Genomic DNA, 27153 nt, shown 5'->3' with positions numbered 1-27153 from the left:
TTTCCTTACCATTTTTCTTTTGCAATTCACTTGCAATTTGCTTTACAATACCCCCATCTTCTTTTTTAAATAAAAATACATATGTAATATAAAATTATTTTAATTTATAATTCCCCCTACCCCCTTTTTTTTTTTCCTTCCTCTCTACAATTTTATATTGAGAACATGTTAAAATGAATTACACATTTGCGCAATGGATTTATTTCGTCACATATATCCATATATATATCCCCCCCCTGAAGCTTACAATCTGTTTTTTATTTTGTTTGTTCATTCTTTCATCTAAAGAGTAGAATAAGTTACGCTACCGTTACTATTGCGCTGCTGTTTCTGTTGCTGTTCACATGGGTTGGTATATACTTCCAAATTTTAGTCTTTAGTATTATTTTAAACAAAATGCATTTATTGTACGAATACATAATCGCATCTCCATCACCACCATCCCCTACGTCGTTTCATTCACGTAGTATACTCGCACTCTCACCTGTATATAATATCTTCTGTGTATCTCGCCTTTCCCCCTATCTCCCAATACCTGTAATGTACAATGGCGCATGTTATGTCAATCCCATGTTACGTTGATCTCTTTCTCCTTCAACCCAATGTCACTGCTTCCCACTCGCTAAGCTAATTTTTCCCCAAATTTTGTTTTACGCGCCAGATGAATAAAGAGCATACACATTTTTGCCCACACCATTTTTTTGATTTATTTTACCATGCTTAGGAAAAAATATTTCCGCTGTTTGCAAATCATTCGTGGCATTTTTATTTCGCAAAGATGCCATCTGCGAATGCATTCATTTTTACATTTTTGAAAGTACTGCTTTGGATTTTTCTACAATTTGACGCGCATGTTCCGTTTCTTCCCCTTATTGATTGTTTTTTTATCCCCGCTTTTGCGCTGATCTTATGCATGTCCTGCCCGTGCAATGTACTACTTTGCATGTGGGTGTGTACCTTCGGGGAAAGCTATTCAGGCACGTGTAACCACGTGGGTGAGGAGTACCTCCCCCTGCGAATTTGTGCATCCAGACATATACACATGTACTAGTTATATACCCGTACACATACGTGGCTGCATGTGGATGGTTACCCACGTGGACAGCTATCCCCAAATGGGCATTTTCAAAAAAAAAAAAAGGGACAATTTCGCTTTTGCTAAATTGTCTACTTGTTTTATTTATTTTTTTCCTTACCATGTTTAGAGCTTTCCTCCGTGTTGTTTTTTAACATGCAGCATTTTTTTTACGAAAGAGGAAATTCCTACCAACACTCCATTTTTTAAGTAGTTTCCTGTGCCCATTTTCTGTACCTGCGGGTACTGCATCCTTCGCAGGTGTCTCCAGGAGGGGCTAGGAAGGGGTCCCCTCGCCCCCCATCTCCCTTTTACAGAAAAACCACGTCGTGACAATTTAACCAAATTGTTGACCTTCCCATCGCGAGTGAGGAAGAAATTGACGAGCAACTGTTCTGATTTTTATTTTTATCTCTTTATGTTCCTTCAATTTTTCAGTATGTTAAGAATTATTTTATTATTTTTTTTTTTTAACTTTAATCTGCACACTGATGACCAAGTGTGCGCCCATCCTTTTGCGAAATCGTTTTGTTGAAATGTTATACCTAGCTTGGACTTTCAAAAATTGAGTACAAATGGGTAAAATGAAATGTTACGTTGGAAAGTGGTGGGAAAAGGGGAGAAGAGGGCATGCCAAATAGCGGGACGGGAAAAAAGTACACACACAATATACTGATACGTATGCACATGGGCAGGTACGCCCTCACGTAAGCTTACACTTGTATATGCTCACCGTCGAATGGGTCTCTCCCCTATCCACATACGTAACACACACACACCTCACAGCTTCTTTATAAAAACAAAGTTATTCTGACACTTGATGTCGCATCTGTCGACCTGCACGTGGACCTGAATATTGTCATAGAAGCTGAGGGAAAAGAGCACCTCATTATTTTCGCCGAGCTTTTGAAAGCGCTTACGCTTCTCATCGAACACGAACCCGTCCTTCCTCTTCAAGTAGCAAATGCCCTCCACGGAGTAGCATGGTAGAAATATCTGCACTCCGTTTTTCTTCAAATTCGTAATTACTGCATTGGTAATCTGGTTCCCCACTTTTTTAATGTAAAGGTAAGAGAAAAATTCAACCGATGCGCGTGCTGCAAATCTGGCATTTCTGTACTTTTCATTTAGTAGGGAAACTTGTCTGTTCAGATAAATAACGTCTAGGTATTTGCTGTCCAATATTTCAATGCCGTAAATATGATTGAGAACTCGATGAACCATTATATCGGCGTATCTCCTAATGGGGGATGTAAAAAAGGTATAAATGTCTGCAGCCAATCCGTAGTGCCTCAGCATCTCATTATTGTGTACATTATACCCTGAGATAAACACAGCTTCATTCATACATTTGGTGATCAGTATTTTTAAAATGTTAGATAAAACTTTGTCATCCTTCAGGTTGATATTATTAATTGAGTAGGAAAGCTCCTTAGACGTGTCGTACTTAAAATCGTGAATATTTATCGATTCTAGATAATCATTTAATTCTTTCAGATTTTCCTTTTTTGGTGGAGGATGCCTTCTCAACACACTGGCTGCCTTGAAACCTTGGTAGATTATTCTTGCCACGGATCGGTTAGCTAAAAGCATAAATGCTTCAATCAACTTATTCGTTTCGTACGATACATATGGCTTTAAATTTTTCGTCTTTGAAAAATCGTTGGATTCAAATTCGAAGAGTACTTCTGAATTGCCTCTCAGCTCCAGTGACCCTTCGTTTATCCACTTGTTCTTTAAGTGCTTCGAGATGCTGTTCAGTAATCGTAGCGCCTTCGCTGTGGGAGAAGAATCCTTCCTGTCGTCAATCACGTTCTGTGCCTCCTCATACGAAAAGGATTTGTTACTTCTGATGATACACTTACTCACGTTGATATCTCTAATTTCGTAATCCATATCAAATGTGAAGATGCAGCTATAGGTCAGTCTGTCTTGACCTTCTACTAAGGAACACAAATCTGTAGTTAGCAATTTTGGAAGCATTTCAACACGCTGATTTATTAAATAAACTGTTGTGCACCGTTTGGAGGCTTCCAAATCTAGTGCACTATTCTGCTTTACGAAATAAGACACGTCTGCGATGTGTACTCCTACTTCTATAACGTTTTGCTCCTCCACCAATTGCACGGATAGCGCATCGTCAATGTCTTCACACCCTGGGGGGTCAATACTAAACGTTAGCACATCTCGAAAATCTTTCCTCTTCGCATATTCCTCCTCTGGGATTACCCAATCATTTGGAGGTAAACACTTGTACGCACTTTCGCTAAACTCCTTCGTCGATATGTTGTACTCGTTATAAATCAATTTAGTTTCCGTCTCAACGTCATCGCATATTCCTAACACGGATAGACACCTCCCCAAGGGGTACTTGGAATTATAATCCCACCTGTCAATGACGACAATTACTCTTTTATTTTTTAGCTCTTCCCCCATGCTGCTCTTTATTATGATATATGGTACCTTGTTATTAAAGGCTTTAAAAAATAATATTTTCTTTTTCTGTGCATTTTGTTCCTTATCATATGCCTTTATCACTCCTCCGTATTCTTTTCTTCCTCTGCTGATGATTCCGACTACCTCTCCGTACACTTTGCTCTTTTTGGTGTTGTTCTTGGGTGACGTCTCCGTTTCGTTGCTTCTCTTTGGCCCCCCGTCAGAATGTTCTCCTTGATGCTGTTCCGTTTGCTGCTGTCCCGTTTGATGGCGCTCCCCCCCGTGTTGCTCCCCCTCTTGTTGCTCCTCCTCCTGTTGCTCCTCCTCCGGACTGATCACCTCCTCGAAGTAGTCTTCCTCCTCTTGCCCCGAGACCTCTCCCTCGCCATCCTCCAGAATCTGCACTGCCACCACATCATTGTGTAGTGCTCTGTTCATACGTTTAGGCCCCCTTATAAGAACTTCATCCGAGTCTGTAATTTTTACTAGGGCCATTTTATTAACGCAGATGACTTGAAAAATGCCCTTCATAATGAGCTTATCCCTAAGCCTTTGGATCATTTCCTTTCTCTCCAAATGGGGTTCGAATATTCGTTTTGTCTCTGCCATGGGGTACGTATCCTCATCCGAATCTCCATGGCAATTTCCCACACCTCCCTCCTTGGTATGCTTCTCATCCATTAGCATGTCTTCTTCGAAATACATTTTTAAAGTGTCCAAGTTAATGGCGCCAAGTGTATCGCTATTTTTGCTCTCCCCTCTTAACCTCTTGACATATTCGTACATACTAAAACAACAAATGCCATTTTTCAGGCAGTCATCTTTTAAAAAATTATTATTACTTACGACGATTAATTTGAGGTTGGCATTATGTTGCTTAATCCATATGACTATTTTTATGATTTCTTGGACTTGCTTCGTCGACAGATCAGCATTGTCATCCACGTAGGTAAACTTACAGAACTTGTTCGCAAACACGCTGTAGCGTCTGTTAGTGCTGGGATTACTACCTTCCGTCTTGTAACACAGCTCGTGTAGCTTTTTATGCAAAATTTTGTTAAACGTCCTCACATGTTCATATATGGTCAGGGGGATTAATATGTTATCCACACTGCACTCGTACAAGAAGTCTATATATTTGATTATGGTGTTTATGTCTAAGATGAGAATATTCCTCTCTGGATCCAGGTACTTTCTTTTGTTTTTATTTTCGCATACGTTGCATTTCTCTACTCCACAGCTTATGTCGTTTCGCAGATACACCTCCCTCACGATTTTCGTGATTCGCTGGTTTGCGCTGACCTTGTAGAAGCACTTTTGGACGCGCTGGTCGTTTTTGCGGTTTAGGAACTTGAAGCGCTGCATGGTGTGGCGGTTTGTCGCAGACGCCGTGACGCGGCCAAGCGATGAAGCTTCTAACCGGGCAAATTGCTAATATCTTCCACTGACGGATGGGCCGATGGCTCACGGGTTTGGCGTGGCAAATGGCCTGTTGATTTGACAAGCGCGCCGCGTACTACGGCAGGCCAACGAGTAGCAACTCGAAATTCCCGCCTGGGAACGGCAGCTTAACAGGGAGCTGCCACGCATGCGAACAACCCGCTTCTGGAGAGTCGTTTCTCAAAAAATGCCGTCCTGAAGCATGTAGTCAAAATGGAAAAGCTGCAGGGGGGAAGGAAAAGAGAAACAAAAACAAAAAAGAGAGAGCAGTAAAAAGAAATAAATACATAAAAACACTTAACGGGAATTTCGACATTTTTGCAACTAAAAAATTTGCATCTTCGAAATAACGCCACTCGGTTTTGCACTTCCTACAGTACCGCACTTAAGCTTTTCACAGTGCGGGGAAAAAAAAAAAACACTCTCTGTGTAAACACCTCCCAATGGGGGGGATGGAAAAAAAAAAAAAGTTAGAATCAACCCCCATTTCGTTCCTTCATTTACAAGTCCGACTTAAGGATCCCTATCACATTCATTTGGGTTTTATTTTGCTTAATACTTTTTTCATTTTTTCTCTATTTGCGAGAAATTCCCCGTTCTTGCCTAGCCAATCCAGCGCCCTTTTTTTTTGGTACTACTCAGCATACATGATTCCGAAATGAAAGAAAAAAAAAAGAAAAAAATACTTACCACTAAAAAATACACATTTTAAGAAAAACTCCATGTGTCATTGGCGGGACATTTATCAAACGGAATAGAGCTCTCCTGCACTTCTCCACAATTTAAGCAGAAAAAAAGAGGCGGAAAAGGTAGGAAAAAAAAGGGGAAAAAAACGCGGGAAAAAGTAAAATGGACAGGTACGATAAATCTTGGAGAGAATAATGCCATACCAGTTAAAAAACGCCCAAGAGGTGAAAACAAAGGGCAGACATGACAAGCGAAGTCATAGCACAGATAACCAAAGTGGCCATTTTGAGCAACTCAGGGAAGGGCGTTTTTCATACCACGAAGCCAGTTTAAGATGGCTCGCCATGTTCGCCTTAACTGTAAGGCTTACCGCTCCCCTTAATATTACTCCCCCACAAAAACATGCAGGAAAAAACCCAAAATCCCCCCTTCGTCTTATTTACTTTTTTGTAACTCCGAGCGGGAAAATGTGAAACAACTTCTACTGGAGAAGTCTGATAACGAGGCAACGGTAAAGGCTACTCGTTATAAATAATCGATCAGCATAAAATCGCATAATATAGAGGAAGCCATCCGAACGATGCGCGTACATGTATGATGCCCTGCGTCCATATTGAATACTAAATAGAATGATGACACCCCTTTTTGCTCATTCCTCTTTGCACGATTGTTTCTCCCGTGTGTAAAGATTAGAATATCGGACATTCAGAAGGAACTCAGCAGCAAATGGAAAAGCTTATCGGAGGAGGAGAGAAAGGTTAATTAGGAAAACGAATAACACGATAGGGAAAAAGAGAAAAAAAAAAACTGGAAGTTCACATACATTTGCTTCCTCCATTATTTTATTCTCACTCTAGGTGTATGAGGAGCAGGCACAACTGCTGAAGCTAAAGTATAACGAAGAGCTCCTCGATTGGGTAAAATGGATAGAACTGGAGAGACGTAACAACCCAGTGAAATAGGCCTACATACCGATAAAGAAGAAAAAAAAAAGACCCAAAATTAATACCTTGCACCCAACCCCATTCCAACTGTTCCATTACCCTTTCCCCCCTTTAACCGTTCAGCAAAAATCTGGAAACGCAGACGCAGCAGGAGACACGTTAGCGCGAGAGTAGCAGAGATCATTTTATTCTTTTTTTTTTCTTACCACCTCGTGATTCGTCCCACATACTCAAAACTGCCGCACTGTACAACGAATATGATGCATTCTAAAGAGATTTTTTTTTTTTATTTTTTTCTTATTTCCCATGCCTCACCACATACACACCACAGCGGCATAATTAGCACGTCCAAATTTCCTGTTGCTAAAATTCAGAAAATTATGCACCTAAATAGCAGCGTCAGGAAGGTACGAGAAAGGAAGTAACATCGAAAGGGGAATCCATCTTTCCAAGCAAAGGCCGATTGTGTCAGTTCCCGAATGTTAGAAAAATAGCATTCACATAGCGGTAACCCTTTTCTGCCTTTTTTTTTTCTTTTCAGATAAACAATGAAGCCATTAATGTTTTCCAAAAGGCCATGGTTAGATCGAACAGCACAAAAGGGCAGATAAAAAAATCAAGTAGAATTTCTGTGTACGTGTAGAGGTAGCTTTTACCCTGTGAATATTTCATCCCTCCATTATCCGCCACCATAAATGCTGCATAATTCCCCAACAGATTATGTTTCTAATTGAACTGGTGAACAAAACCATTGAATTCAAAAATGAGAAGAACACGTCCAAATTTATCACATCCCTCGACATAAGTTAAAAACGAATAAACTTCTTTTTCGCTGCGTTCGATATAGAGCGACGCTTGTTTACCATTTTTGCAATTCCACGGATGAGTATGCTGTGCGGTTGTTTACTTTTCGTCCTTTTGCGAGACATGTACAAATGCCCCCTCAACTGCTCTACACCTCTTCAGTATGGTGCATAAAAAGAGAAGGCATAAAGTATAAATTCCTCGAAGGTCCTAAAAAGAAAGCACAATTGCGCACCCCCCGAATTGTTGAAACGCTTAAACTCATATGTATATGTGTACGTTTGTATGCCATTACGCTACACTTTTTTTTTTTTTTTTTTCCCTTTCGCCTTTTCCCCTGGCAACTCTTACAGATTGCCTTTATCTACTGAAGGATCAAAGCATAAATACATTCTTTGTTGAGGAGGAAGAAAACGACGGTAATGGTTTAATCAGACAAAAGCACAAATTTTACTTCTATTCATTTTGCACATTGTGGAAGGAACAAGAGAGAGGGATACAAAACGAGGATGATGGCGCCAAGAGGCAGGCTACTTCCTCTGATGCAAGTAGCTGTTCTTCCCTTGTTCCCTTTAAACCCCAAACGGAGTTTACTTCTATTCTTCCCGAAAAGTATGCCTCAATTTTTCCATTGCATCACTCCGATATGACTCCTCTTTGCCCCTTTCAAAGAATCCCTATTTGACCTATGTGATGAAGACAAAAAGGAATACAACTACGATGTTGAAGAAAAGAAACTCAGTAAAATGAAGCGAAAGGCACAGGGAAACAGGGCCAGGGAAAAAACAACAGAAAATAGAAACATATATGCTGACATAACGACGTATTTTAAGAAGGCTTGACGGGCGGGAGGGGGATAAAACAGAAGAAGTTAATCTGGAGGATGCTCACTTTATGGGGTCCACTTGGTGAAGTCCTGTCCGTACAGGTCACTACATTCAATCCATTTTGCAATTTACAAAAAATGGGTTTCCTATCCTGCCCGCTAAAAACAACTTGGTGTAAAAGAAAAAGCAATTCTTCTCATCTTTCGAACCGACCAAACATTTTCCTGAAAAGGGTTAACCCCCTTTCCGTGTGTCATTTTTAATTAACTGTATTTTTTATTTTTTTTTTCCCACACAACTCTTTCAAAACAAAGAATGAACGTAAGAGCGCCACTTTTGTAATCCTCAACAAGCGCGTCATTGTTTACAAAAAAGAGGCGGCAATGTCTTCACCAAAATCTTCTCAAGAAAAAAAAAATGAAAAAAAAAAAAAATGTAAATCACTTCAAAAATGCAATGTGCCATTTTGCATCCTCAACGCGTGCGCAACTCGGCTGGTTGAGAAATTAAGCACATCATCTGTTATGTAAAAGAAATGCGAACGAAAGGGCCATGTCATGAGGCGGAGACTTCATCGAAGCGGAACAGCGAAACCATGCATTGTCCCAGGTGCATAACCCCACTGCTGATTCGGCGCTACATTTAGATTTCCCCCCCATTTATATTACCATGGCTAGATTGAAGAGTAAAATTTTTTTTTTTTTTTTGTTCTTGTAACTTTTCACCTTTTGCTATTATTTTGAAGAAAAGCAACTCGTAGCTCTGAATTTCCCTTCATCATTAACCGTGCAGTAGAAGCGTCGCAGCTCAGCTCGGGCCAAGCGAGACGGTGTAGAGGGATCCCACAGCTTCATGAAGTAATGTAGTAAAAAAAAAAGGATAAGAAATGGAAAAAGAAATAAAAAATAACAAACAAAGGATAGAAAATCGTAGCGCAGTAGCGACATAAGGAGACGCCAATTTGTGTTGAAGCCACTGGGAAGCATTGGGGATCCCTCACAATTGGTACTTTCCCAGAGGGATACTTCTCCAAAGGGGTGTGTCGCCGCTCTGAACTACCTGCCAAAATGCGCACAGACGAGGGGAAGAAACCCATCGCACTTATAGATGCGGACCACTACATAATAAACTACAGAAGCACCATAACGACGTATGTACAAAATATCTGCAACAATTTGGTAAAGGCGAATGGGGACTCAGCAGATGATGCTAATAATGAGTGGGACGCCAAGAGGAGGGAACGGATCATCTGCGTTTTCATGTTCAGCATGTATCTTAACAATATCCACAGGAATTTAAATCTGTTCGGCTACTTACATGACGTGTTGTTAAAGTATAACCATCTGATGGGGAGAAGCAGGGCCAACCAAGGGGGGACAGAAAGGGGAGAGGATAGCAAGATGGATAAACGGAACCATGGCGACGTGAATGAAACTACCCTGGGTGGAGGAACATCGCAGGAGGGGGAGGGGCGGAAGAAACAGGTAGAAATGGAAACCCCTGCTGAACAGTACCTCGGAAATGAGGATGAAGGGTCCACCTGGGAAGGCCCCAATCGAGATGGGAACCGCGGTGAAACCAGAGACATGGCCCACTTCATGCACGATCTCATAAAAGACAAAAACTACGTCAACATGGACAACGTGACGAAGTCGAAAGTCTGCTTCTTAAACATAAAAAATAAAGGGAAGAATGCGAAGGGGTCGCATGAATCGTTAAGAGAAGCCTTCGACGCGGAAGGGCACAGGTGTGCAACTGAACTGAGCAGCAACTCGAAAATGGGTGGGACGGATCCGGGCCATGCGACTAAGGGGAGCAGCACTAGTGACAGCGATGAGGATGCAGCGGAAGGCGCCATGGAACACGTGGCTGAGGATTCCGCTCCTAACTCCGCTGCGGATTCCGTCAAGTGTGCCTCGCATCCCGACGGAGATGGCACATATCGCTCGACCAATCACAGCACGCAGGCCGAGGCTGTCGACGAAGCGAGTCTAGAGGACCCGCGAGACGACTCCTTCCACGAATCGCAAGGTAGCACCTACCGCTTTAGAAACTCCTTGCCATTGTGCCAAGATCAAAAGCAGTTTTTAATAAACTACAGTAATGTAAACCTCAAGATGAAAAATTTTGACAGTCTACTCTGTGTGGAAAACTTTCTCGTGGAACAAAAAAAACAAACAAACATACAACATTCCTCGAAGGAAATAGAAAACCTGTACAGAATAATTGTACTGTCCAAATTACACATAGGAGTCTACCCCTTTTTAACCTTTTTAAAAAAAAAAAAATATTTTTTAATATTTTTCAGTTGTAATAAAAAGTTAACACAGACACTATTCAGATATTTTAAAATTTCGAAGCATTTTAAAAATTGTTACAAAATAATTGACTCATTTGAGGAACTGAAAAAAATTGGAAACGCCGATAAAGACGTGCTCATATTTAGTAATCGTGAATGTTTTGTAACTTGCGCAAAAAGGGAAGGATATTTTAAAGTAGCAGGAGGTAAGAGAAATCCCTCCATGGCAACAAACTGTGATGATGTCAATTGGGATGTGTTATCACAAAGGGAGAGTCATCTTTCAAATACTTCCGACTACATATCGAATAAATATAACGACGTTGTGTATCCCTTTGTGCGAAATTGTAATTTAACGGAGGACATACTATCATGGCGCATTTTTTACATTTTTAAAAAATATATGTACATACACGGAACGGTAGTGAAAGGATTTGGAAGAGGCAGTAAATACTTAAACATCCCGACGGCCAACATTGACTACTCGAATTTAACCTGCATCGATATTATGCCTGGAATATACTTTGGTATATCCAGATTGAAAAAAAAGATTTACAAAACGGTGGTTTCAATTGGCTATAATCCCTTCTTTGAAAATAAGCACATAACTGTAGAAGCCTTTTTATACTACAAGACGAATACTTTATTTTATGGTCAGGACATCCATTTAATTATTGTTGGTATTCTTCGAAGCGAAAGCAACTTTTCCTACTTTTCTCACCTCATTCATGCCATCCAGTTTGACTGCGAAATCGCACGCATCATTCTCAGCAAACTTCAGGATGACGAGCAGTTTATCCGCTGCAGGGATTACCTCCAGTCGTTGTAGCTATGGGTGGAAGCGGTGGGAGAGATGGCAGCATGGTATATGCTGCGTGCAGGACGTACGTCATTTCCCAATGTGCAGCATCCCCCCCCTTTGCACCATCCTACTGAAAAAATATAACCATCAAACAAATAGGGGAAGAAGAAACAAAAAAAAAAACACTCCAGCGTAGGTCACCCTTCAAACGAGTTCCCAACCCATATTTGCAAAACAGTTCCATTGGTGTGAACTGGAAAGAAGATATGCAAGTACTGTTCCTCCACGTGTCCCTTTTTTACTATGCCATCCGTTCCGTCGCTACAGAGGGGAATTCGCGTGTGCGTAGCGGCATGTGTAAATTGTTACCATCGCTTCATTTGGTTCTACGCCTATTCGTTAATTCGTCAGTTGGCCAATTCGTCACTTCATTTATTTATTTTCGCACCCGTGTAGACAGCTTCTATCGTCTGCCCTTCCCAAGGTGTTTAACCGATTTGCCAATTTTGTAAGTCACCGCGTTTTTCTTCCCTTTCCTTTGCTTTCATTTTTTTTTTTTTTCTGTAACATTAGCCCTTCGTACAGGCGCACGCGAGATTAACGAACCGAAGCCAGTTAATAGTAAGATAACCGCTACCCCCAATGCACACGTTTACATATATCTACATGCACCTCCTATGCCCAGCCTATGTCGCATAACTGGTGCTGCCACCAACCATGGGGGGGTAAAAACACGATCACCTTAAAGATGCGAAAATGAAAGAAGTAATTTCGTGGTCGCCACACACGGGAAAAGATCGTTCCATTTGGTAAAATATCGAAGATTTGCGGTGGATCGGTTTAGGATTCCTCAAAAGGGATATGCATCAATGCAGCTAGGGCCGCTCTCTTTTATGGTTTTTTTTTTTCCTTCCGACATCGTCATTTTGGAGAATTGGATATCCCCATTTTTGCGCAAAGTGGGAGGTAACAAATAAAACCCCCCGCCTTGGCGCGTATTCGTATATAATATATTTGTTCCGCTTAGTGGGATTTTTTTTTTTTCTTTCAATTCTGCCACGTTATGCATATGTAGTACCACCAAAAAAAAGGGAAACCAAAAGAAACAACATGTTTGTAAAGGAAGCAGGTCGCACTTTGTTAGTCACTTTGGAGTTAAAATTATTTCCTTTTTTCTCTATGTTCCCCACAGGGTTGTTTTGCTTACCTACATTTAGCTTGCATCGCATTTTTGAAAAAAAAAAAAAAGAGTTGTAAATTTACTGGGAACATTTTGCTGCGCTTCCGCTACTACTAACCCAAATGGTTAAATTTGCATCTTTTTAGGCAGCTTCTGTAGGTTTTTTTTTTTTAATTCCCCTCAGTTGGCAATTGAACGCCGAGAAAAAAAAAAGAAAAAAAAATGTTCGCTTTCCTCGCGGAAATTAAAAAGAAGAACCACGTGTTGTTAATGAAGAGATAAAATTGCGCTGCGTTTGCGTTTCCCACTTCTTTGCAATTTTATTTGTTTCTATTTTTCGAAGAAATTGAACCTCCCCAATTAGCCCGTTGTATATAGCCTGTCAGGGGGAGAATGTCATATCGTGAACTGTATCCCCTGTATCGTATAGCTTGAAAGAGGTACATCTTTTTTTTTTTTTTTTTCAAATTTGCTCATTTGTACGTGCTACTTTTTCTGTGGTACGTAGAGTTTTCCAGTTTGACAAGCGTCCCCACTTTGCGCCTTTCCACTTTTTGTTACGCCAGCTCCAACGTTTGTGTTCGAGCCGAGCAGCCCCATTTAAATGGCGCATAATTTTCAGCCTCGTCATAGGTTGGCAAGGTTTGAAGAGCCAGGAAAAAGTGGAAGAGGTGGAGGTAGAGATCGCCACCCGGGAAACATTCAAATTGTAAGGGACTTTTTTTAATCATTCCCCGTGAGTGTTACTCTAGGTGGCATAATCCTAAGCTAACATCATCAACCGCTAACTCTTTCCGAAGGGCCACCCCACGGCCGCAGCTAGTGGCACAAATAGGCTACATCCTTTCCGCAGATTAAGCTACAAAATTAAAGGAGTAATGAAGGCTATCAATTAAAGTGTCACCCCTTCCTCATCACTACTTGGGTCCTTATAGATACAGAAAGCCCATGCAGTGTTGCCATTAGGGGGAGAGCGCCTATATAGAACGATCGAAGGGCGATTATTAGAAAACTGGCACGACCAGTGCGACCATCGCTAGCCTAAATTACTAGCTTGCGTTGCACACATTTTGCCCTACGGGATTTTCTGTTCAAAACCTTCCTTCCTCCCCTGCGCCATGCTGAGCAGACAGCTGAACGACCTGCGTGTGCAGAAGCGGGTCCAAGTGTTTGAAGATAAAAACATCGATAAGCTCACCAGGAACAAATATAGCCTATTTAGGAATGTGTACAAAAATGTGATCGTGTGTCCAGCGCACGCGGAATCGATAAGGAGTTGCCTGCGCAAGTTGGCAAGCATAAACAAATCGTTCGGGGCATTCCAGAAATTGTTCTACCTGGAGGAGAGCGATGTTCTGCACAGTTTTTACGACCATGAGGAGATGGAACCGAAACCCATCGAGGAGGAGTATCAAAATGGGCGTATAGGAAACTACCAAACCGACAGCGGTGTGGATGCCCATGTGGATACCCATCTGGATGACCAGATCTACCGGAAGCACCGCGAATTCTTGACGCAGGAAGAAGAAAGCGTCATAGTGAAAAAAGTGAAATCATTTCTAAAGCTGTGCTCCATTTATGCAAACCGGAAAGAAGTGAAAATCCTGATCGAGTTCTTAATTTACAAGTACGAAATAAATGTGAAATGCAGCCAGGACATTTTGCTGTGCATTTTACCGAACCTTTCCTTGGCCCACTTGAGGAACATTCTGGAGATCATTTATATAGAAAAGAGTTCCGCCTTTTTCTTCATAAATAATTACAAGCACGAGCATCTAAAGAATGTCGACCAGTCCGTTTTTGTTCATCACATAAAGAGGAACATATCGATATATAAAATTATCTTCGAGTATGTCGTGGAGCTGATATATAGCAGTGGCCTTGCCACCGGGGGGAGCTCTGCCATGGGTGATGCTTCGACATGTGACGCTGCCACGAACGCCGCTGCCACCGCGGGAGAGAGACCCAACAGTGCGCCAATCCCGTATGTAAACTTCTTCATCTCAGTGACGGAAGATATCATCCACAGCTACATCGACATGCCTGTGCAGATAATCGAATTCTACTGCAACGTGTTGTTGGTGCTGTTGAGAAGGTGTGGGAAGTCCTTCGAGGTGATGAAGTGCGCACACAGGAAGGGGGAAAAGGATGGCTGTGTCACCCGACACATGGCTCACTCCATGGCCACGCTTCAAATCCACCACTGCGTAAATTTTTTGGAAAAATTTTTGAAAACGTTCGAAGATGCAATTGGGAAGTGCAAAACGGGGTTCAACTTTGACTTTTTGAAGAACAAAATTTTTGCCTTTTTTGACAGAGAGTTTTTGTCAACACGGGGGGAAGGAGCAGCATCGATCGGAGGAGCAGAAGAAAAAATCGCCAGTGACGCGTCCCCCCATTCCAGATTCATGAATTCCTTACTTGTCCTTTTAAACGTAATTTACAAAAATTCCCATCAGATATCCCTCGCCAGCTTTATTCAGAAGGAACAGGCACACAGCGGGGTAACTCTACAACATGAAAGCCTCACATCGGAAAACCAAGTAGACGAGAAACTCATCCAAGGAATAATCAATTTTGTGAAGGAAAACAAAAAAAACTGTTTTGACAGCAATATAAACTCCATCATACAGGATCACCAGGCTCTGCAAAGTTTGATGAGTCACCTATACAATCTTAACAACACCTACGAAGTGACAGACAATCTGATAAAACTCGTGTTGATAAAGAGCTATGCTTTGAGGCTTAATTGGTTTCCCGTAGAACACATATTTCTCCACACGCTTAGGAGTAAACAAAATTACGTCTTCAACATAATCGCCATGATCAATTTTATATCATTTTATATTTTCCTAATAAAATCGAGGGAGTACGAATTGGATGAGGGGATTTCCGAAGGTTCAAAGCTGAAGAGAAGTGTAGAATCGTTACGCACCAGGCAAGTTGTGGAAGCATTTCTTGCCAAGGTCTCCCATGTTAACTCCCTTAACCCCGAAGTTTTAATACGAAGTGAACACTTGTACCACATTGTTAAATCCTTTCTGAAGGAAAATAGCGACCTTTTTAGGAAAAAAATTATTTTGTTCGAACTGTACAGCAAAATAGACGAGAGTTTGCTGAGGCTAGTTAAGGGGGTTAACACAAAAATTCACCACCTCCACATTTTTAACGCGCTCAGTAATGAGAAAGTCGATTTTGACGACCCTGAAGTGGTGGAGCGGGCCGTCAGGAGTGTCAAGTACATGTATGATCACCGAATGGGGAGCGACACTTCAGCGGAAGTGACTGTAGACGAACCAACCGACTGCACAACGGGGGAACACTCCGAGGAGGTGTCATTCTCCCTAGGAACAATAAAAAAAGGAAAGAATTTTTCCAAATCGAAGCGAAATATAGAGTGCCTGTACGCGAAAATATTTTACCAGCTGAGGCAAAATAGAATCCAGTTAGTGGACTACATGAAGAAGTACGAAAAAGAACTAATCTATTTTTTCCCTTCCAAAAAGTACCTATACCGCATTATGTTTGACGCTTTCAATGAACTGAAGTATCGAAACTTCTGTGAAATTGACAATGAAAGAAACACCGCATTTTTGACATTCTATTTGAAATTGTTTCTGACCCAACTGAGCAAGCTGGAAATTAAAAATAAACTAAAATTGCAAAATGGGAAATTTTTTAAAAAATTCGTCAACGTGAACTTTGCCTTTTTTTTCGTCCTTTATGACTACCTAAAGAATAAACACCTCTACCCGAACAATTCCTTCTTTTCAAGAAATATCTTATCTGACAGTTTTAAGCTGGTGGAGGACTTTTTAACATTACTAATAAGATTGAAAGACGTCCAGGGATACAAATTTGAGGAGTTCTTCCAAGCCGAAATGAAACTGCGCCGCTGCGAAAACATCAAGGGGGTGATAAGACACAGCATGCCCTTCAGGGCACTCATACTGTGCAGAGTTTCGCGCTACTTGTCGGAAGAAGTGGGATACTCCTTTGAGGGGGAGTACATACGTGGGAGCGTCTTTGAAGGGGGAGAAGTGAAAGATTGTCCGGTGGGAGGCAACTCCCCACCCGGAGACGATTTCAGACGCTTCCTCCTGAACATCCTCAAATGTGTATTCAGATACCTTGAAGACGTCAGCTCCATCAAAGAAGAGTCAAAGAGCCACATCTACGAAAGCATTGAGGAGTCGTTTCAAAAAATCATAATACAATTTAGGAGAATAAATTCCTCAGTAACTTTTTACCTGTACTGTAAATATTTGAACACATTTTTCCTCAGCGACGCATACATCCAGTTTGTGCTGAAGACTCTGGACCTTTTCTTCTGCATTTTCAAAATGGAAAAAACGAAGAAGCATATAAAAGATAAAAACATCTGCAAAACAATCATTGCGGAATTGTTTCGAATGAAATTAAAATTATTTAAAAATTTAGACGTCAAGTCGTTTTATCAAAGTTTTCTCCTCTCAATTATGCTGGTCATATTTCCCGACATATCAAATTCTCATCGGTACGCGAATATGTTGTGTGCTGCAAAAAAACGTTGTGATAGTGGCTCCTTTGTAATCGATTATTTTGTCATTAATAAGCTGTTTGAAAGGGAGAGGGGCAAGAAATGCGAAGGGGTCTTTCATTTGTTGGAAGAAAACCACAAAGGGGGCTTCCTCGATGTGCAGCACAATGGGGAGAGTACCCGCAACGGGGTCCAGAAACCCAACGGGGCAGATAACCCCAACCAGGCAGATCACCCCAATCAGACGATATCACCACCTTCCCATGAGTACACCGTTACGCACCTCTTTGCAAATCGCAAAAGGAACAGCAAACCGGGAATGAACGATGAAGACTATGAAGAAAGAAAATACTACTTATTCATTTTTGCCTACCTAAGTAGGCCCTTTTTTGATACTTTTCTGTCCCATTTCCATAACTTCTATCGAAAAAATTATATATATGCGGAATTCCTGAAGGACGCTTTAATACTAGCCTTTTTGAGAAAGATTATGCGAAGAAATTCATACCCATATAAAATTACCAAAATTTATAGAGCCATGTTGGCCGTTAAATGTGACGCGTCACTGGACAAGAGGGAACTATTTCTGTTTCTTCACCTGGTCGATTTTTACGTGAACGCTTTGGAGAACGCGACTGTGAATGGGGGCAGGCAGGAACGAAGACGGAAAGTCCAGCGGCGGGGAGTCGGCCAAAAGGGTGGGGAAGTCTCAACGGAGAGAAGCCTCACCAATGGAAATGGCATCACGACTGAGCTGACTATTGGGACGAACCATGTCAGTGGGGAGGACAGCAGCGCAACCAAGGCGAATGCATCCGCATACGTGCCGGCCAAATTCCTCAAAAAAGTGAATTCACAAAAGTTCCAAATGCGGGGCTGCTCAGATATCCAGACATTGAGCAGCAAGAAAAAAATAAAAAAAATTAAGTACAAAAATATAGTGGACGAACCAGGAGGGGAAGAAGCGGACAAAGCCTTCTTCCAAAATCTGAAGGGGTTCTTTAAGTACCATGAAAATCTGTTCACAAATTCGTATTTCAAAAAAGAAGTAGAAATAAAGGCCATTTGCGAAGGGATAATACACCACGTCATAAATTTTAAGGACAAGTATATAACAATCCAGTTGCTTTGTATTAGGAACTTTGCTACCAGCTCCCTGTTCAGCAAAGATTTGCAGTCGTACGTTGAAAAATTAGAAATAGCAAACTTGATGCTATTTAGGAAACTGTTTGCCAACAAGGCGCATCATGATTATCAATCCATTTTGCTCATGTGCAAAAATGTGAGTAGTGTAAAGGAGAGGAATAAAATATTGCTGTTTATGGAGGAGCAGATGATACAGGTCGGCAGGGAAGAAGGCCCCTGCGCGAGTCACATGGCCATCCTTAAAATTGTAATTGTGTTGTCGGACGGGGGAAGCGGCGGTGGAATTGGCAGTGGAAGAGGCAGTCCAAGCGGCACTCGAAGCGGAGAGGTGCCCGTGGAGGACTTCCCCCACGCCCAGTTCATAGAAACCCACATTAGAATATTCAAAAAAATTGCCAAATACGCACAGATAAACGGCATCATGTTTTTAAAGCTACTAAAATACATAAGCAACATTTGCAGCCTTATATATGAAGTGCCCCAGCTGGTAGCGGAGCACTTTTCGCTGACTGGAAATAATTTCCTTTTCGAAGTGGTTGCCTTTTTCGAAACAAATATTTTTTATCTGCGTGAGGACGTTACTGCCCATCTGAAGCCCCTGGCGCAAATTTTGGACAAAACGATTAAGAGGAAGATTTTGCTCTTCGTACAGGCTAAAAAAAGGGCTGCCGCAGATGTTTCCGTTTCCCCGGTCGAAGGGGAAAGCAGAGGAGATATCCGCGCAAATTCTGGTACCCATTCAGTTCCACACAGTGGCAACCATAACGAAAAAGGAGTTGATCCCAGAGGCGGGACTCTGGCCAGTTTGGCACTTCCCACGAATGACTCTACAAAGGGGTACGGAGAGGAAGTCATTGCGGAAGCCGGATTAGCAGAAGGATGTCTAAATTGCAAAGAGTATAATGGAAATGTCATCTCCACCCGTGGATTACCAACGTTGGAGGTCAGCGAAACAGAGGATATGGACATACACTACCACCTGCACACATTTGCCTACATGTGCACATTTATTAATCGCATATTTAAGAACGAAATAAATTTAGAACAGTTCACGGTCTTAGTGAACAATTTAATTTTCCTCTTCAACAAAAAATACATCTCCTATGTCATAGCTATTTGCCTCATAAACTTAGTAATAAAAATTAAGCTGGAAAGATTACACGCCTGTAGAGATTATATTCTGGAAATTTGCTACGTATACTTTACCAGCGATGTAGATTATTGCATTAATAACAACTTGTTGCTTCTTCTGGGGCTGTATCTCTGTCCACACACTCCTGAGAAGGATGAATTGGTGGAGGGGGGAAAGCCAAACCGGGTGCGAAACACAAATGGGGAAGACAGTCCAGCGAACACAACTCACCTGCAACCTCCGTACGAAGACCTAAGCGAGATTTATCCAGAGTATGTATTAACCAAACTGAAGTACTTCAAGCCACATCTGAAGAAAGTTAAGAACAACCAGAATCTCTGCCTCAAAATAATTTCCCTCATATCTATAGTTAACAATCTGAACAGAAACGTAATAAAATCTATTTCGTATTTTATCTACATTTTGACCTTACAACACTTTGTGCTCTGTTTCTGCTTCGCCAGAGATAAAGCCATTAACAGGAAGCTGAACATCCTCTTTAGGAAGTTTTCCTTTAGAAACACCGATACGTTTATTTGGGCCTACGTACTGAACAACTTCAAAATGGGGGACACTTCTAAGAGGGGAGCCAAAGTCGGAGGAGCACTCGTTGAGAAATCCTCTAACGATGCTAACTCTAGGGGGCACCACTTCGAGGAGCTATTCTTGCTCAAATTTCTGCAGAACTTGAACAAGCTGAAGGATCATATGAAATTCGAAGAGGGATACAAAAAGTTACTTCGATGCAGAGAGAAGCTAAACAATCAGGAAAGGGACTCACACGAGAGTGGAGCCCCCCAATCCGAGGAGCATTTCCTCTTCGACGTTTTTAATGACCTGCTAAAAAAGGAAACATATGATGAAAACGAAATTAGTAGCATTATGAATAAACATCTATTCCACTTTTATGAATTTCTAATAAATAAAATGCTCACCGTGGATTCTTCCAAATGCTCAAATCTTTTCAAAGAAATGTCCATTTTCATGAACCAGAAATTGAATACCGGAACGGACGTCAAGCCAATATTTGACGCCCTCATTTATTTTCTCTACACTAGGAAAAATGAAAAAGCCATCGCGTCGCTGAATCAAATGTACATTTATAACATGTTCAATAAGGCCCTATTCAAAATTTATGTGGATGATTATACGAAGATAATCATCGTATCGAAGATAAACGAAATTCTGAGGACATTACTTGAGCAGTTCTACTTCGTCTTAGCGAATGAGCAAAGGAATAGGTGGAAGGCCGCGTTGCTAGACGGGGGCCCTTCCGCTGAAGCGGAGATAATTCCCTTAAATGATCTGCAGGGAGAGGCGGAGGGGGACATCCTCGGTAGAGACAACATGCCAAATAGTAACAGTGCCACTTTTAAGGGACCAATTTCTGGCAAGGCGAAAAAGAAGAGAACAATCTCCAGCGAGTTGGACATGATAAATGATGAATACAGAAACTATTGTAAACGCGTGGGTCGTCTAGACAAAGCTCCATTCAGTGACGAACCAATTGTCGATCTCCACAACGATAATGTCTTTCTCGACGTCGTTGACCCAGCAGGTAAGGATCTAACATGCCTGTCCGACGCGGATTCCATCGATTTGTATTGCACCCTGGGTGATGATAACGACAGGGGTAACAACACAGAGTGCACCGAACCGAACAGCGTAGCTAAAACTACAAAATGGCATGCCACCCAAATTGCGCACATAAAAAGTACAAACAAGTTGAAAGATCTGAATAGCATTTTCCTCCTGGACCTTTACCCCCTGAACACAATAGTGAAGTGCATATCATCGGTGCTCCTTAACTTCCCGTTGTTCACGAAAAAGCACCTGATTGAGTTATTCAGAATTTTGTTTTTAAAAAATAGGCATTACGTCCTAATCAATGAGAAGAATGCCCTACAAAATAACTTGTACAGTTTGAACAAAGAAAACAAAATGAAGCATATTAGCAAAGTAATGATGAACCCGTTGAAGAAGCTAAATATGTATCACTTATTTTTTATATTTTCAAATAATCACTTAGAACTTTGCCTAAAGCATGTAATGAGATACTTCAAGAAGAACTTCCTCCCTTTGGCGAAGAGGACAACGACCTACAGCTACAACCAATCTGTCGTTTTGAACAACGCTCTATTTGTGTATCAACATCTGGTCATTTTTCAAAGCAGTTTAGCCTCCTCCAAGAAGGGAAGCTCCGATTTGGGGTTGGAACTCCTCTTCTGCATTATAAAAGCGCATATTAAGAATTGTGCCGAGTATGTTACCACTCTGGTTCGTAAATGGGGAGATAAAATGGAGAAGCTTAACGGAGGAGATTTCTTCACTTATTACAGTGAACAATTCGATTCGGGAAGCACCTCCGATTCAGATAAAGCGACAAGTGGGCTAACCGTGGATCTAAGAATTGAGGAGGAGAATATTGTGAAGTCTTTAGTGTACACCTCGACCAAAATGAAATTGTCATCCTTGGGAAACCTGTTTGATAAACTCCTAGCGTCATTCGAGCAGCCAAATTTTGAATCCAACCCGAGTTCCCTCTTGGATAACTACAAAACTGTGTACGAGAGGAGGATATATTTCCTTTACTTCTACCGGCTTTATCAAAATTTTGGTTCCGTGTTGAGTGAGAAGAATAAGAACCTTTTCGACCTCCTGAACAATATCAAATTTGTGCTACTTGCGTGCCATCGGAATTGTTGCCACTTCGGTTCCTCCGCTGCGAGGGGGGCCATCATGGGCGATGCTTCTAACCCGGCGTGCGAAGCTACCCATGAAGACGCTCTCCAACGGAATCCTAATTACAACATCGAATATACTACCACTGTCGAAGGAACGAAACGAAGAAAGGTAAAAAACGTGGCCATCAGGAGCACTTGGTATTGGTTTGATCTTGGTTATTGCACTCTCCTATGTCTGTATGAAATTCTAAAAAATGAAAAAAAAAATCAAAAAAATTTCACCCCAATATATTACCAAACCTGTTTCGATTACGTTATAAACTGTTTCGATATTTTCGCATACCTTCCAAGAGTACACGCAAATGATGACTTTAAAGACTGCATCAATGAAGACGTCATACGATATAGCGAACATTTGGACATCAAAATGGTCTCTGTTACCCTCCTCGACATTTTAAAGCTAATCCTCTTTGAGCTCTACTCCTTATATATAAATGACCCGGAAAAAATACAAATCATGACCATGAGACTTTCCTTAAAGAATGAAAATAACAACACCAGCTGTAATGTTACCCTCTCCATAATACTGACGTTGAAATATATTTACGACACTATTGGGTATAGGGAATTACTCTTCGCCGTCACCGATTTGTATCAGCTATTTTCAGAACTGAATGACCATCCTGATGACGAAATTGAATTTGTCACCAAGGAGTGGTTCGCTTCGATAAGTAAATTCTCGGCTGACGGGTGACCCATGAGGATACACACAATTTTTGCTTTTTTTTTTCGAGCAGAATGTATTTTTCGCACACCACAAAATTGTTTCTTCTCACTCGCCTGCATAGTTGTTGTGCGTACTGTACACCTGTTCACTCTTGTTGTGTGTATCCATCTGCATCTCCAGTTACAAATGCTAAACTTTTTTGCCTTCACCCCCGGACCGGAAGAGCATATTTCGATAGTAATCTGGACATGATAATACCCCCCTTCAATCTCGTCTGACCAGAAAGTACAAACCAGAAGAAAGGAAAAATTAAAGAGGGAAAAAGTGACAGAAAAAAAAAAAAAAAAAAACAACCAAAGTGATACTCGTTCATTCGCATTTGTGGAAAAGGGTTTCCCCCCCCCCGCCGTTTACCCCTTCTATGTGAATTTTCTCCTTCTGCTTCATCATTTCCCCATTTTTACGTTTTCACGAATGGAATAGCGTTGTGCGTTCGTTACTCGATGTTTATTCACTGTGCATATGTTCAGCATCTACGTGGCTGCAATGCAGTCTATATAGAATGTACCATTTTATGTTTTTTTCTGGGGTGGCCTTGACCTACCCAACGCGCGTAGCACACTTTACATTAGCTGCTTACGCCCATGTTGACATAAAACTCTTTTGAACTGTAAAATTTATAATGCCAATAAATAAAATGGAGTTACACAAAATATTAACTCCTTTTATTTTAAAAATTGGTTCCGTTCAAACCACAAAAGATGGAAAAAAAAAAAAATCATAACTGCCTCGGTATATTTCAGAGGATCTTCCCCCGTTGGCGATTAAAATTGAAAATCTTACATTTACAACATCCCCTCCTTTTTGATACGAAAAAATGAAAATAGCAAATTTTGCCTCAATTTTTTCATCCCCTGTTTTTGGGAATTTATTAATTTCACCTTGTTAAGAATAACTTAAGAGGTATCACCACTGAACGTTAGTTTTGTTTTTATTTGATTTGCTTTATTTTGCTGTTTTCTTTTTCTTTTTTTTTCGTTATGGTTTCTTGCCATACAGTTTATGATAAAACTCTCACAACTAGAAGTGGACTTCCTTTTCTGTCAAGATGGGAATTCTAGAGGTAAAGCTACGTGAGAGCTGCTTTCTTTTTTTTCTATGCGTTCCCCCCATTTGTGCACCTGCAATGGCTTACTTCTTTTTCTTTTTTTTTTAAAGAAAATCAAAGAGATAGAGGCCGAGATGGCCAGGACTCAGAAGAACAAGGCGACCGAGGTAAGGGGGACCAACACTAGGCGTCTCGCATCGACGAGTGGGCTGTTCTGTGCTCCCTGTTTTGTGACTTCCTGTGTATCCCCCCATTAGTCTTTTTTCGACTCCCTAACCGTGTAACCCTTCCCTCTGTCTGACTACCTCACATGTGCATCCTTTTTTTTAGTATCACCTGGGTCAACTGAAAGCTAAACTAGCGAAATATCGGTACGTCGATGCAGAGATGGGATCCCCATTTCTGTCTGAACACAGGGCGACCACGAACGCGACCCCGGATCCTTTTGACGCGAATACACACTTCAGCAGTGCTGCATGGCGCTGCTGTGTTAGGTACGCATGTCTGCACCGATCCAACTGGGTGCCGCAATTTAATACACCTTTCTTGAAACCACCTTACCTTAGGTCACAGCTTCTTGAAGCCCCCAAGGGAGGGAAGAAAGGGGAGGGCTTCGACGTGCAACGGTTAAGATGATGAGAAAGAAATGAGCAAAAGGAAAAAAAAAAAAAAAAAAAGAGAAAATAATAATCATAATAATAACAATAATAAAGACATAACGAATAAATTTACATCGCCTAAACCAATGCGCCCATGACTCACGTCACTGTCCCCTCTCTTTGCGAATTTTAGACAAGGTGATGCAAGAATTTGCCTAATCGGATTTCCCTCAGTCGGAAAGTCGACGCTATTATCAAAAATAACCAGCACCACGTCGGAGATAGCTGACTATGAGTTCACTACCTTGACATGCAAGCCAGGTGTGATTCGTAAAAATGCTCTGTCATAGCAGAGGGGAATGTGCTTATTAGAATGATCAAAGATTCGTGTTCACCACTAGGACGCGTGCCCATTCAGTACTGCCACAATCGTCAGTACTACAATTCTCTCGTAGGAATAATAAGTTACAAGGATGCAAAAATTCAGCTGCTCGATCTGCCTGGGATCATTCAAGGGGCTTCAGAGGGCCGTGGGCGAGGGAGACAGGTGCGCATAGGGAAGCACACACATATGTGTATATACGTGCTTATGTGCACGGATTGGAAAGGTAGCACGTCGTATCGACACACATAACGTGGGTAAAATGTTTTATTTCGGCTTCTTCCGCTTTTCTCCTCTCTTCCCTCCTCCAGGTTATAGCTGTTGCCAAGTCGTGCGACATGATTATGATGATACTAGACGCAACGAGGGATAATAGTCAAAAAATAAAATTAGAAAAGTAATATCTTTTTTTTTTTTTTTTTTAAAACCCTGCCTAAGTAGTGTGTGACGTACCTATTGACAAATTAACATTGTTTGTTCGTCCCCCCCTCTTCCCCTTCTCCAGCGAACTTAAAACTGTTGGCATACGAATAAACCAAGAGCCGCAAAGGGTAAAGACAAATAAAAACGAGAAAAAGAAAAATGCACAAACTGACAGAGCATTTTTCTTCATTCTAAAGTATGCCTCTCCTTATTATCACATGTGTCATTTTAGGAAACTATTTCAATTTTATCAATTAATTAATTTTTTTTTTCTTCTTAATTTTTTCAGATCACATTGACAAGGAAGAAGACCGGCGGCGTTGTTATAAATAGCACTGTCCCCTTAACAAAGGTGAGCTATCTGAATAGGTCTTCGCTCAACCCGTGCACATATTTACGACGAAGCGTGGTGGCGTGTATGTGTTGGCCCCCTATTTTGGGTAATCCCATTTTAATTACCCCCCATTTTCCCCCCTCCCCTCAGCTGGACAACAAGCTTATAATGAGCATCCTTCACCAATACAAAATACACAACTGCAATTTGCTCTTCAATGAAGATGCAACGGTAGGAAATGGAAGTGTGCAAATTGGGCTCAAGTGAGAACATTCGTAATTCATCATTAAATTTATTTCATTTTTGTGCTTCCTTCTTTACCTTGGATGGGTTTATCTTTGTCTTTTATGTGACTTTTTTTTCGAATTTTTATTATTTTATTATTTTTTTTTTTTTTTATAACACACAGGTTGACGATCTCATTGATATTATTGAGGGCAATAGAAAGTACATTAAGTGCATTTATGTGTACAACAAAATTGATATGCTGCCTTTGGACGAAATTAATGCCATCGCCTCGGGGTAGGGAAAGGGGAAGGGAGAAATGCTTCCCCGTTAAATACATATAGGTGTGCATGTGGACATACTCCTTTCTGTGTGGAGAAGGAGCAATTTCTTTGTAGACGTGTACACATACAAACAGATGCACACCTCTTTGTCTGCGCATTTTACACCCCTGTGCCGAGTGCGCCCCTTTTTCTTCCCAGCGAAAACACGGTGGTGATAAGTAGCAGCAAGTCGTGGAATTTGGACGTGCTAAAGGAGTACATATTTCAGAAATTGGAAATTATTCGCGTGTATACCAAAGTGCGTAAGGAAAAACCTGACTTTACGAATCCGATTACGTTAACTAGGCAACGGGGTGAGACCTTACGCGCGGAAAACTTAAGAAATTGTTCCTCCAATCGGTGTCGCATGGAAGCAGTGTTGTATCGAAACAGTCTTCCGTCCAAGCGTTGTGCGGCAAGTCCCCTAAACGATGACAAAATACGTCCATTCCCATTTGCTATTTTTTTATTTGCATTTCTACAGGAAGCCAAACTGTGGAGGCCGTACTTAACCAAATTCATAAAGTAATTCGGCAGCGTTGATAACTGTACCGACTGTGAATCCCTCCATTTTATGAGATAGGTCAACGCTGATAAATCCTTGTGTCATTCCCTTTTTCTTTAGGACATGATTAAGGATTTTAAATTTGCACTTGTTTGGGGAAGAAGCACAAAGCACAATCCGCAAAGAGTAGACTTACGTACGTCAAAAATGGATTTGTACACGATTGCGCGCGCAATTGCATTTGTCCGGCGGTTCATTTGTTTGTGCGCAGATCGCGCGGAAGTAGGTGTTCGCTCATATGTGAAGATTTGCCCATTTGTACGTTTGCTCATGTTTTTCTTTCTTTTTTTTTTTTTTTTAACCAGATCACAAGCTAGCCGATGAGGACGTCATTCAGATTGCAAAAAATGGCTAGCTGGAAAAAAAAAAAATACGTGTCATGTATACATACATGCAAAGAAACGAACAATTTTTTTATTTTAACCCCCTATTCTGTGCTATTGTTTCCATGCCACCGTAAGGAATTCCCCGTGGTGAAGATTTGATGGGGTT

The 27153-nt window shown here is 41.2% G+C and overlaps 5 protein-coding genes across 5 annotated transcripts; 4 read left to right on the top strand and 1 right to left on the bottom strand.

Annotated features, from left to right (window-relative positions):
- Nucleotides 1-1855: 1855 nt before the first annotated feature.
- On the bottom strand, nucleotides 1856-4876 carry C922_01081 (hypothetical protein; the record flags this gene model as incomplete). The annotated part of the gene is made up of 1 exon (XM_008816689.1): nucleotides 1856-4876. The coding sequence occupies one exon, from the start codon at nucleotides 4874-4876 to the stop codon at nucleotides 1856-1858; it is 3021 nt and encodes a 1006-aa protein (XP_008814911.1).
- Nucleotides 4877-5832: 956 nt separating this feature from the next.
- C922_01080 (hypothetical protein) lies at nucleotides 5833-8228 on the top strand (the record flags this gene model as incomplete). The annotated part of the gene is made up of 9 exons (XM_008816688.1): nucleotides 5833-5997; nucleotides 6327-6395; nucleotides 6496-6555; nucleotides 6706-6740; nucleotides 6914-6989; nucleotides 7124-7162; nucleotides 7300-7387; nucleotides 7740-7805; nucleotides 8059-8228. The coding sequence occupies 9 exons, from the start codon at nucleotides 5833-5835 to the stop codon at nucleotides 8226-8228; spliced, it is 768 nt and encodes a 255-aa protein (XP_008814910.1).
- Nucleotides 8229-9280: 1052 nt separating this feature from the next.
- C922_01079 (riboflavin kinase) lies at nucleotides 9281-11341 on the top strand (the record flags this gene model as incomplete). Its single annotated transcript, XM_008816687.1, has 1 exon — nucleotides 9281-11341. The coding sequence occupies one exon, from the start codon at nucleotides 9281-9283 to the stop codon at nucleotides 11339-11341; it is 2061 nt and encodes a 686-aa protein (XP_008814909.1).
- Nucleotides 11342-13612: 2271 nt separating this feature from the next.
- Nucleotides 13613-22729, top strand: C922_01078 (hypothetical protein; the record flags this gene model as incomplete). Its single annotated transcript, XM_008816686.1, has 1 exon — nucleotides 13613-22729. One exon carries the CDS (start codon nucleotides 13613-13615, stop codon nucleotides 22727-22729), a length of 9117 nt encoding a protein of 3038 aa, XP_008814908.1.
- Nucleotides 22730-23810: 1081 nt separating this feature from the next.
- Nucleotides 23811-27016, top strand: C922_01077 (hypothetical protein; the record flags this gene model as incomplete). Its single annotated transcript, XM_008816685.1, has 15 exons — nucleotides 23811-23825; nucleotides 23921-23977; nucleotides 24141-24181; nucleotides 24377-24436; nucleotides 24603-24730; nucleotides 24865-24956; nucleotides 25103-25188; nucleotides 25297-25342; nucleotides 25504-25566; nucleotides 25699-25779; nucleotides 25958-26070; nucleotides 26256-26410; nucleotides 26581-26621; nucleotides 26722-26797; nucleotides 26967-27016. The coding sequence occupies 15 exons, from the start codon at nucleotides 23811-23813 to the stop codon at nucleotides 27014-27016; spliced, it is 1104 nt and encodes a 367-aa protein (XP_008814907.1).
- Nucleotides 27017-27153: the final 137 nt, after the last annotated feature.

Source organism: Plasmodium inui (assembly GCF_000524495.1).
Source record: "Plasmodium inui San Antonio 1 unplaced genomic scaffold supercont1.3, whole genome shotgun sequence".
NCBI lineage: Eukaryota > Apicomplexa > Aconoidasida > Haemosporida > Plasmodiidae > Plasmodium > Plasmodium inui.
Note: the sequence above shows the minus strand (reverse complement) of the source record. Positions and strands in the feature narration are given on the sequence as shown.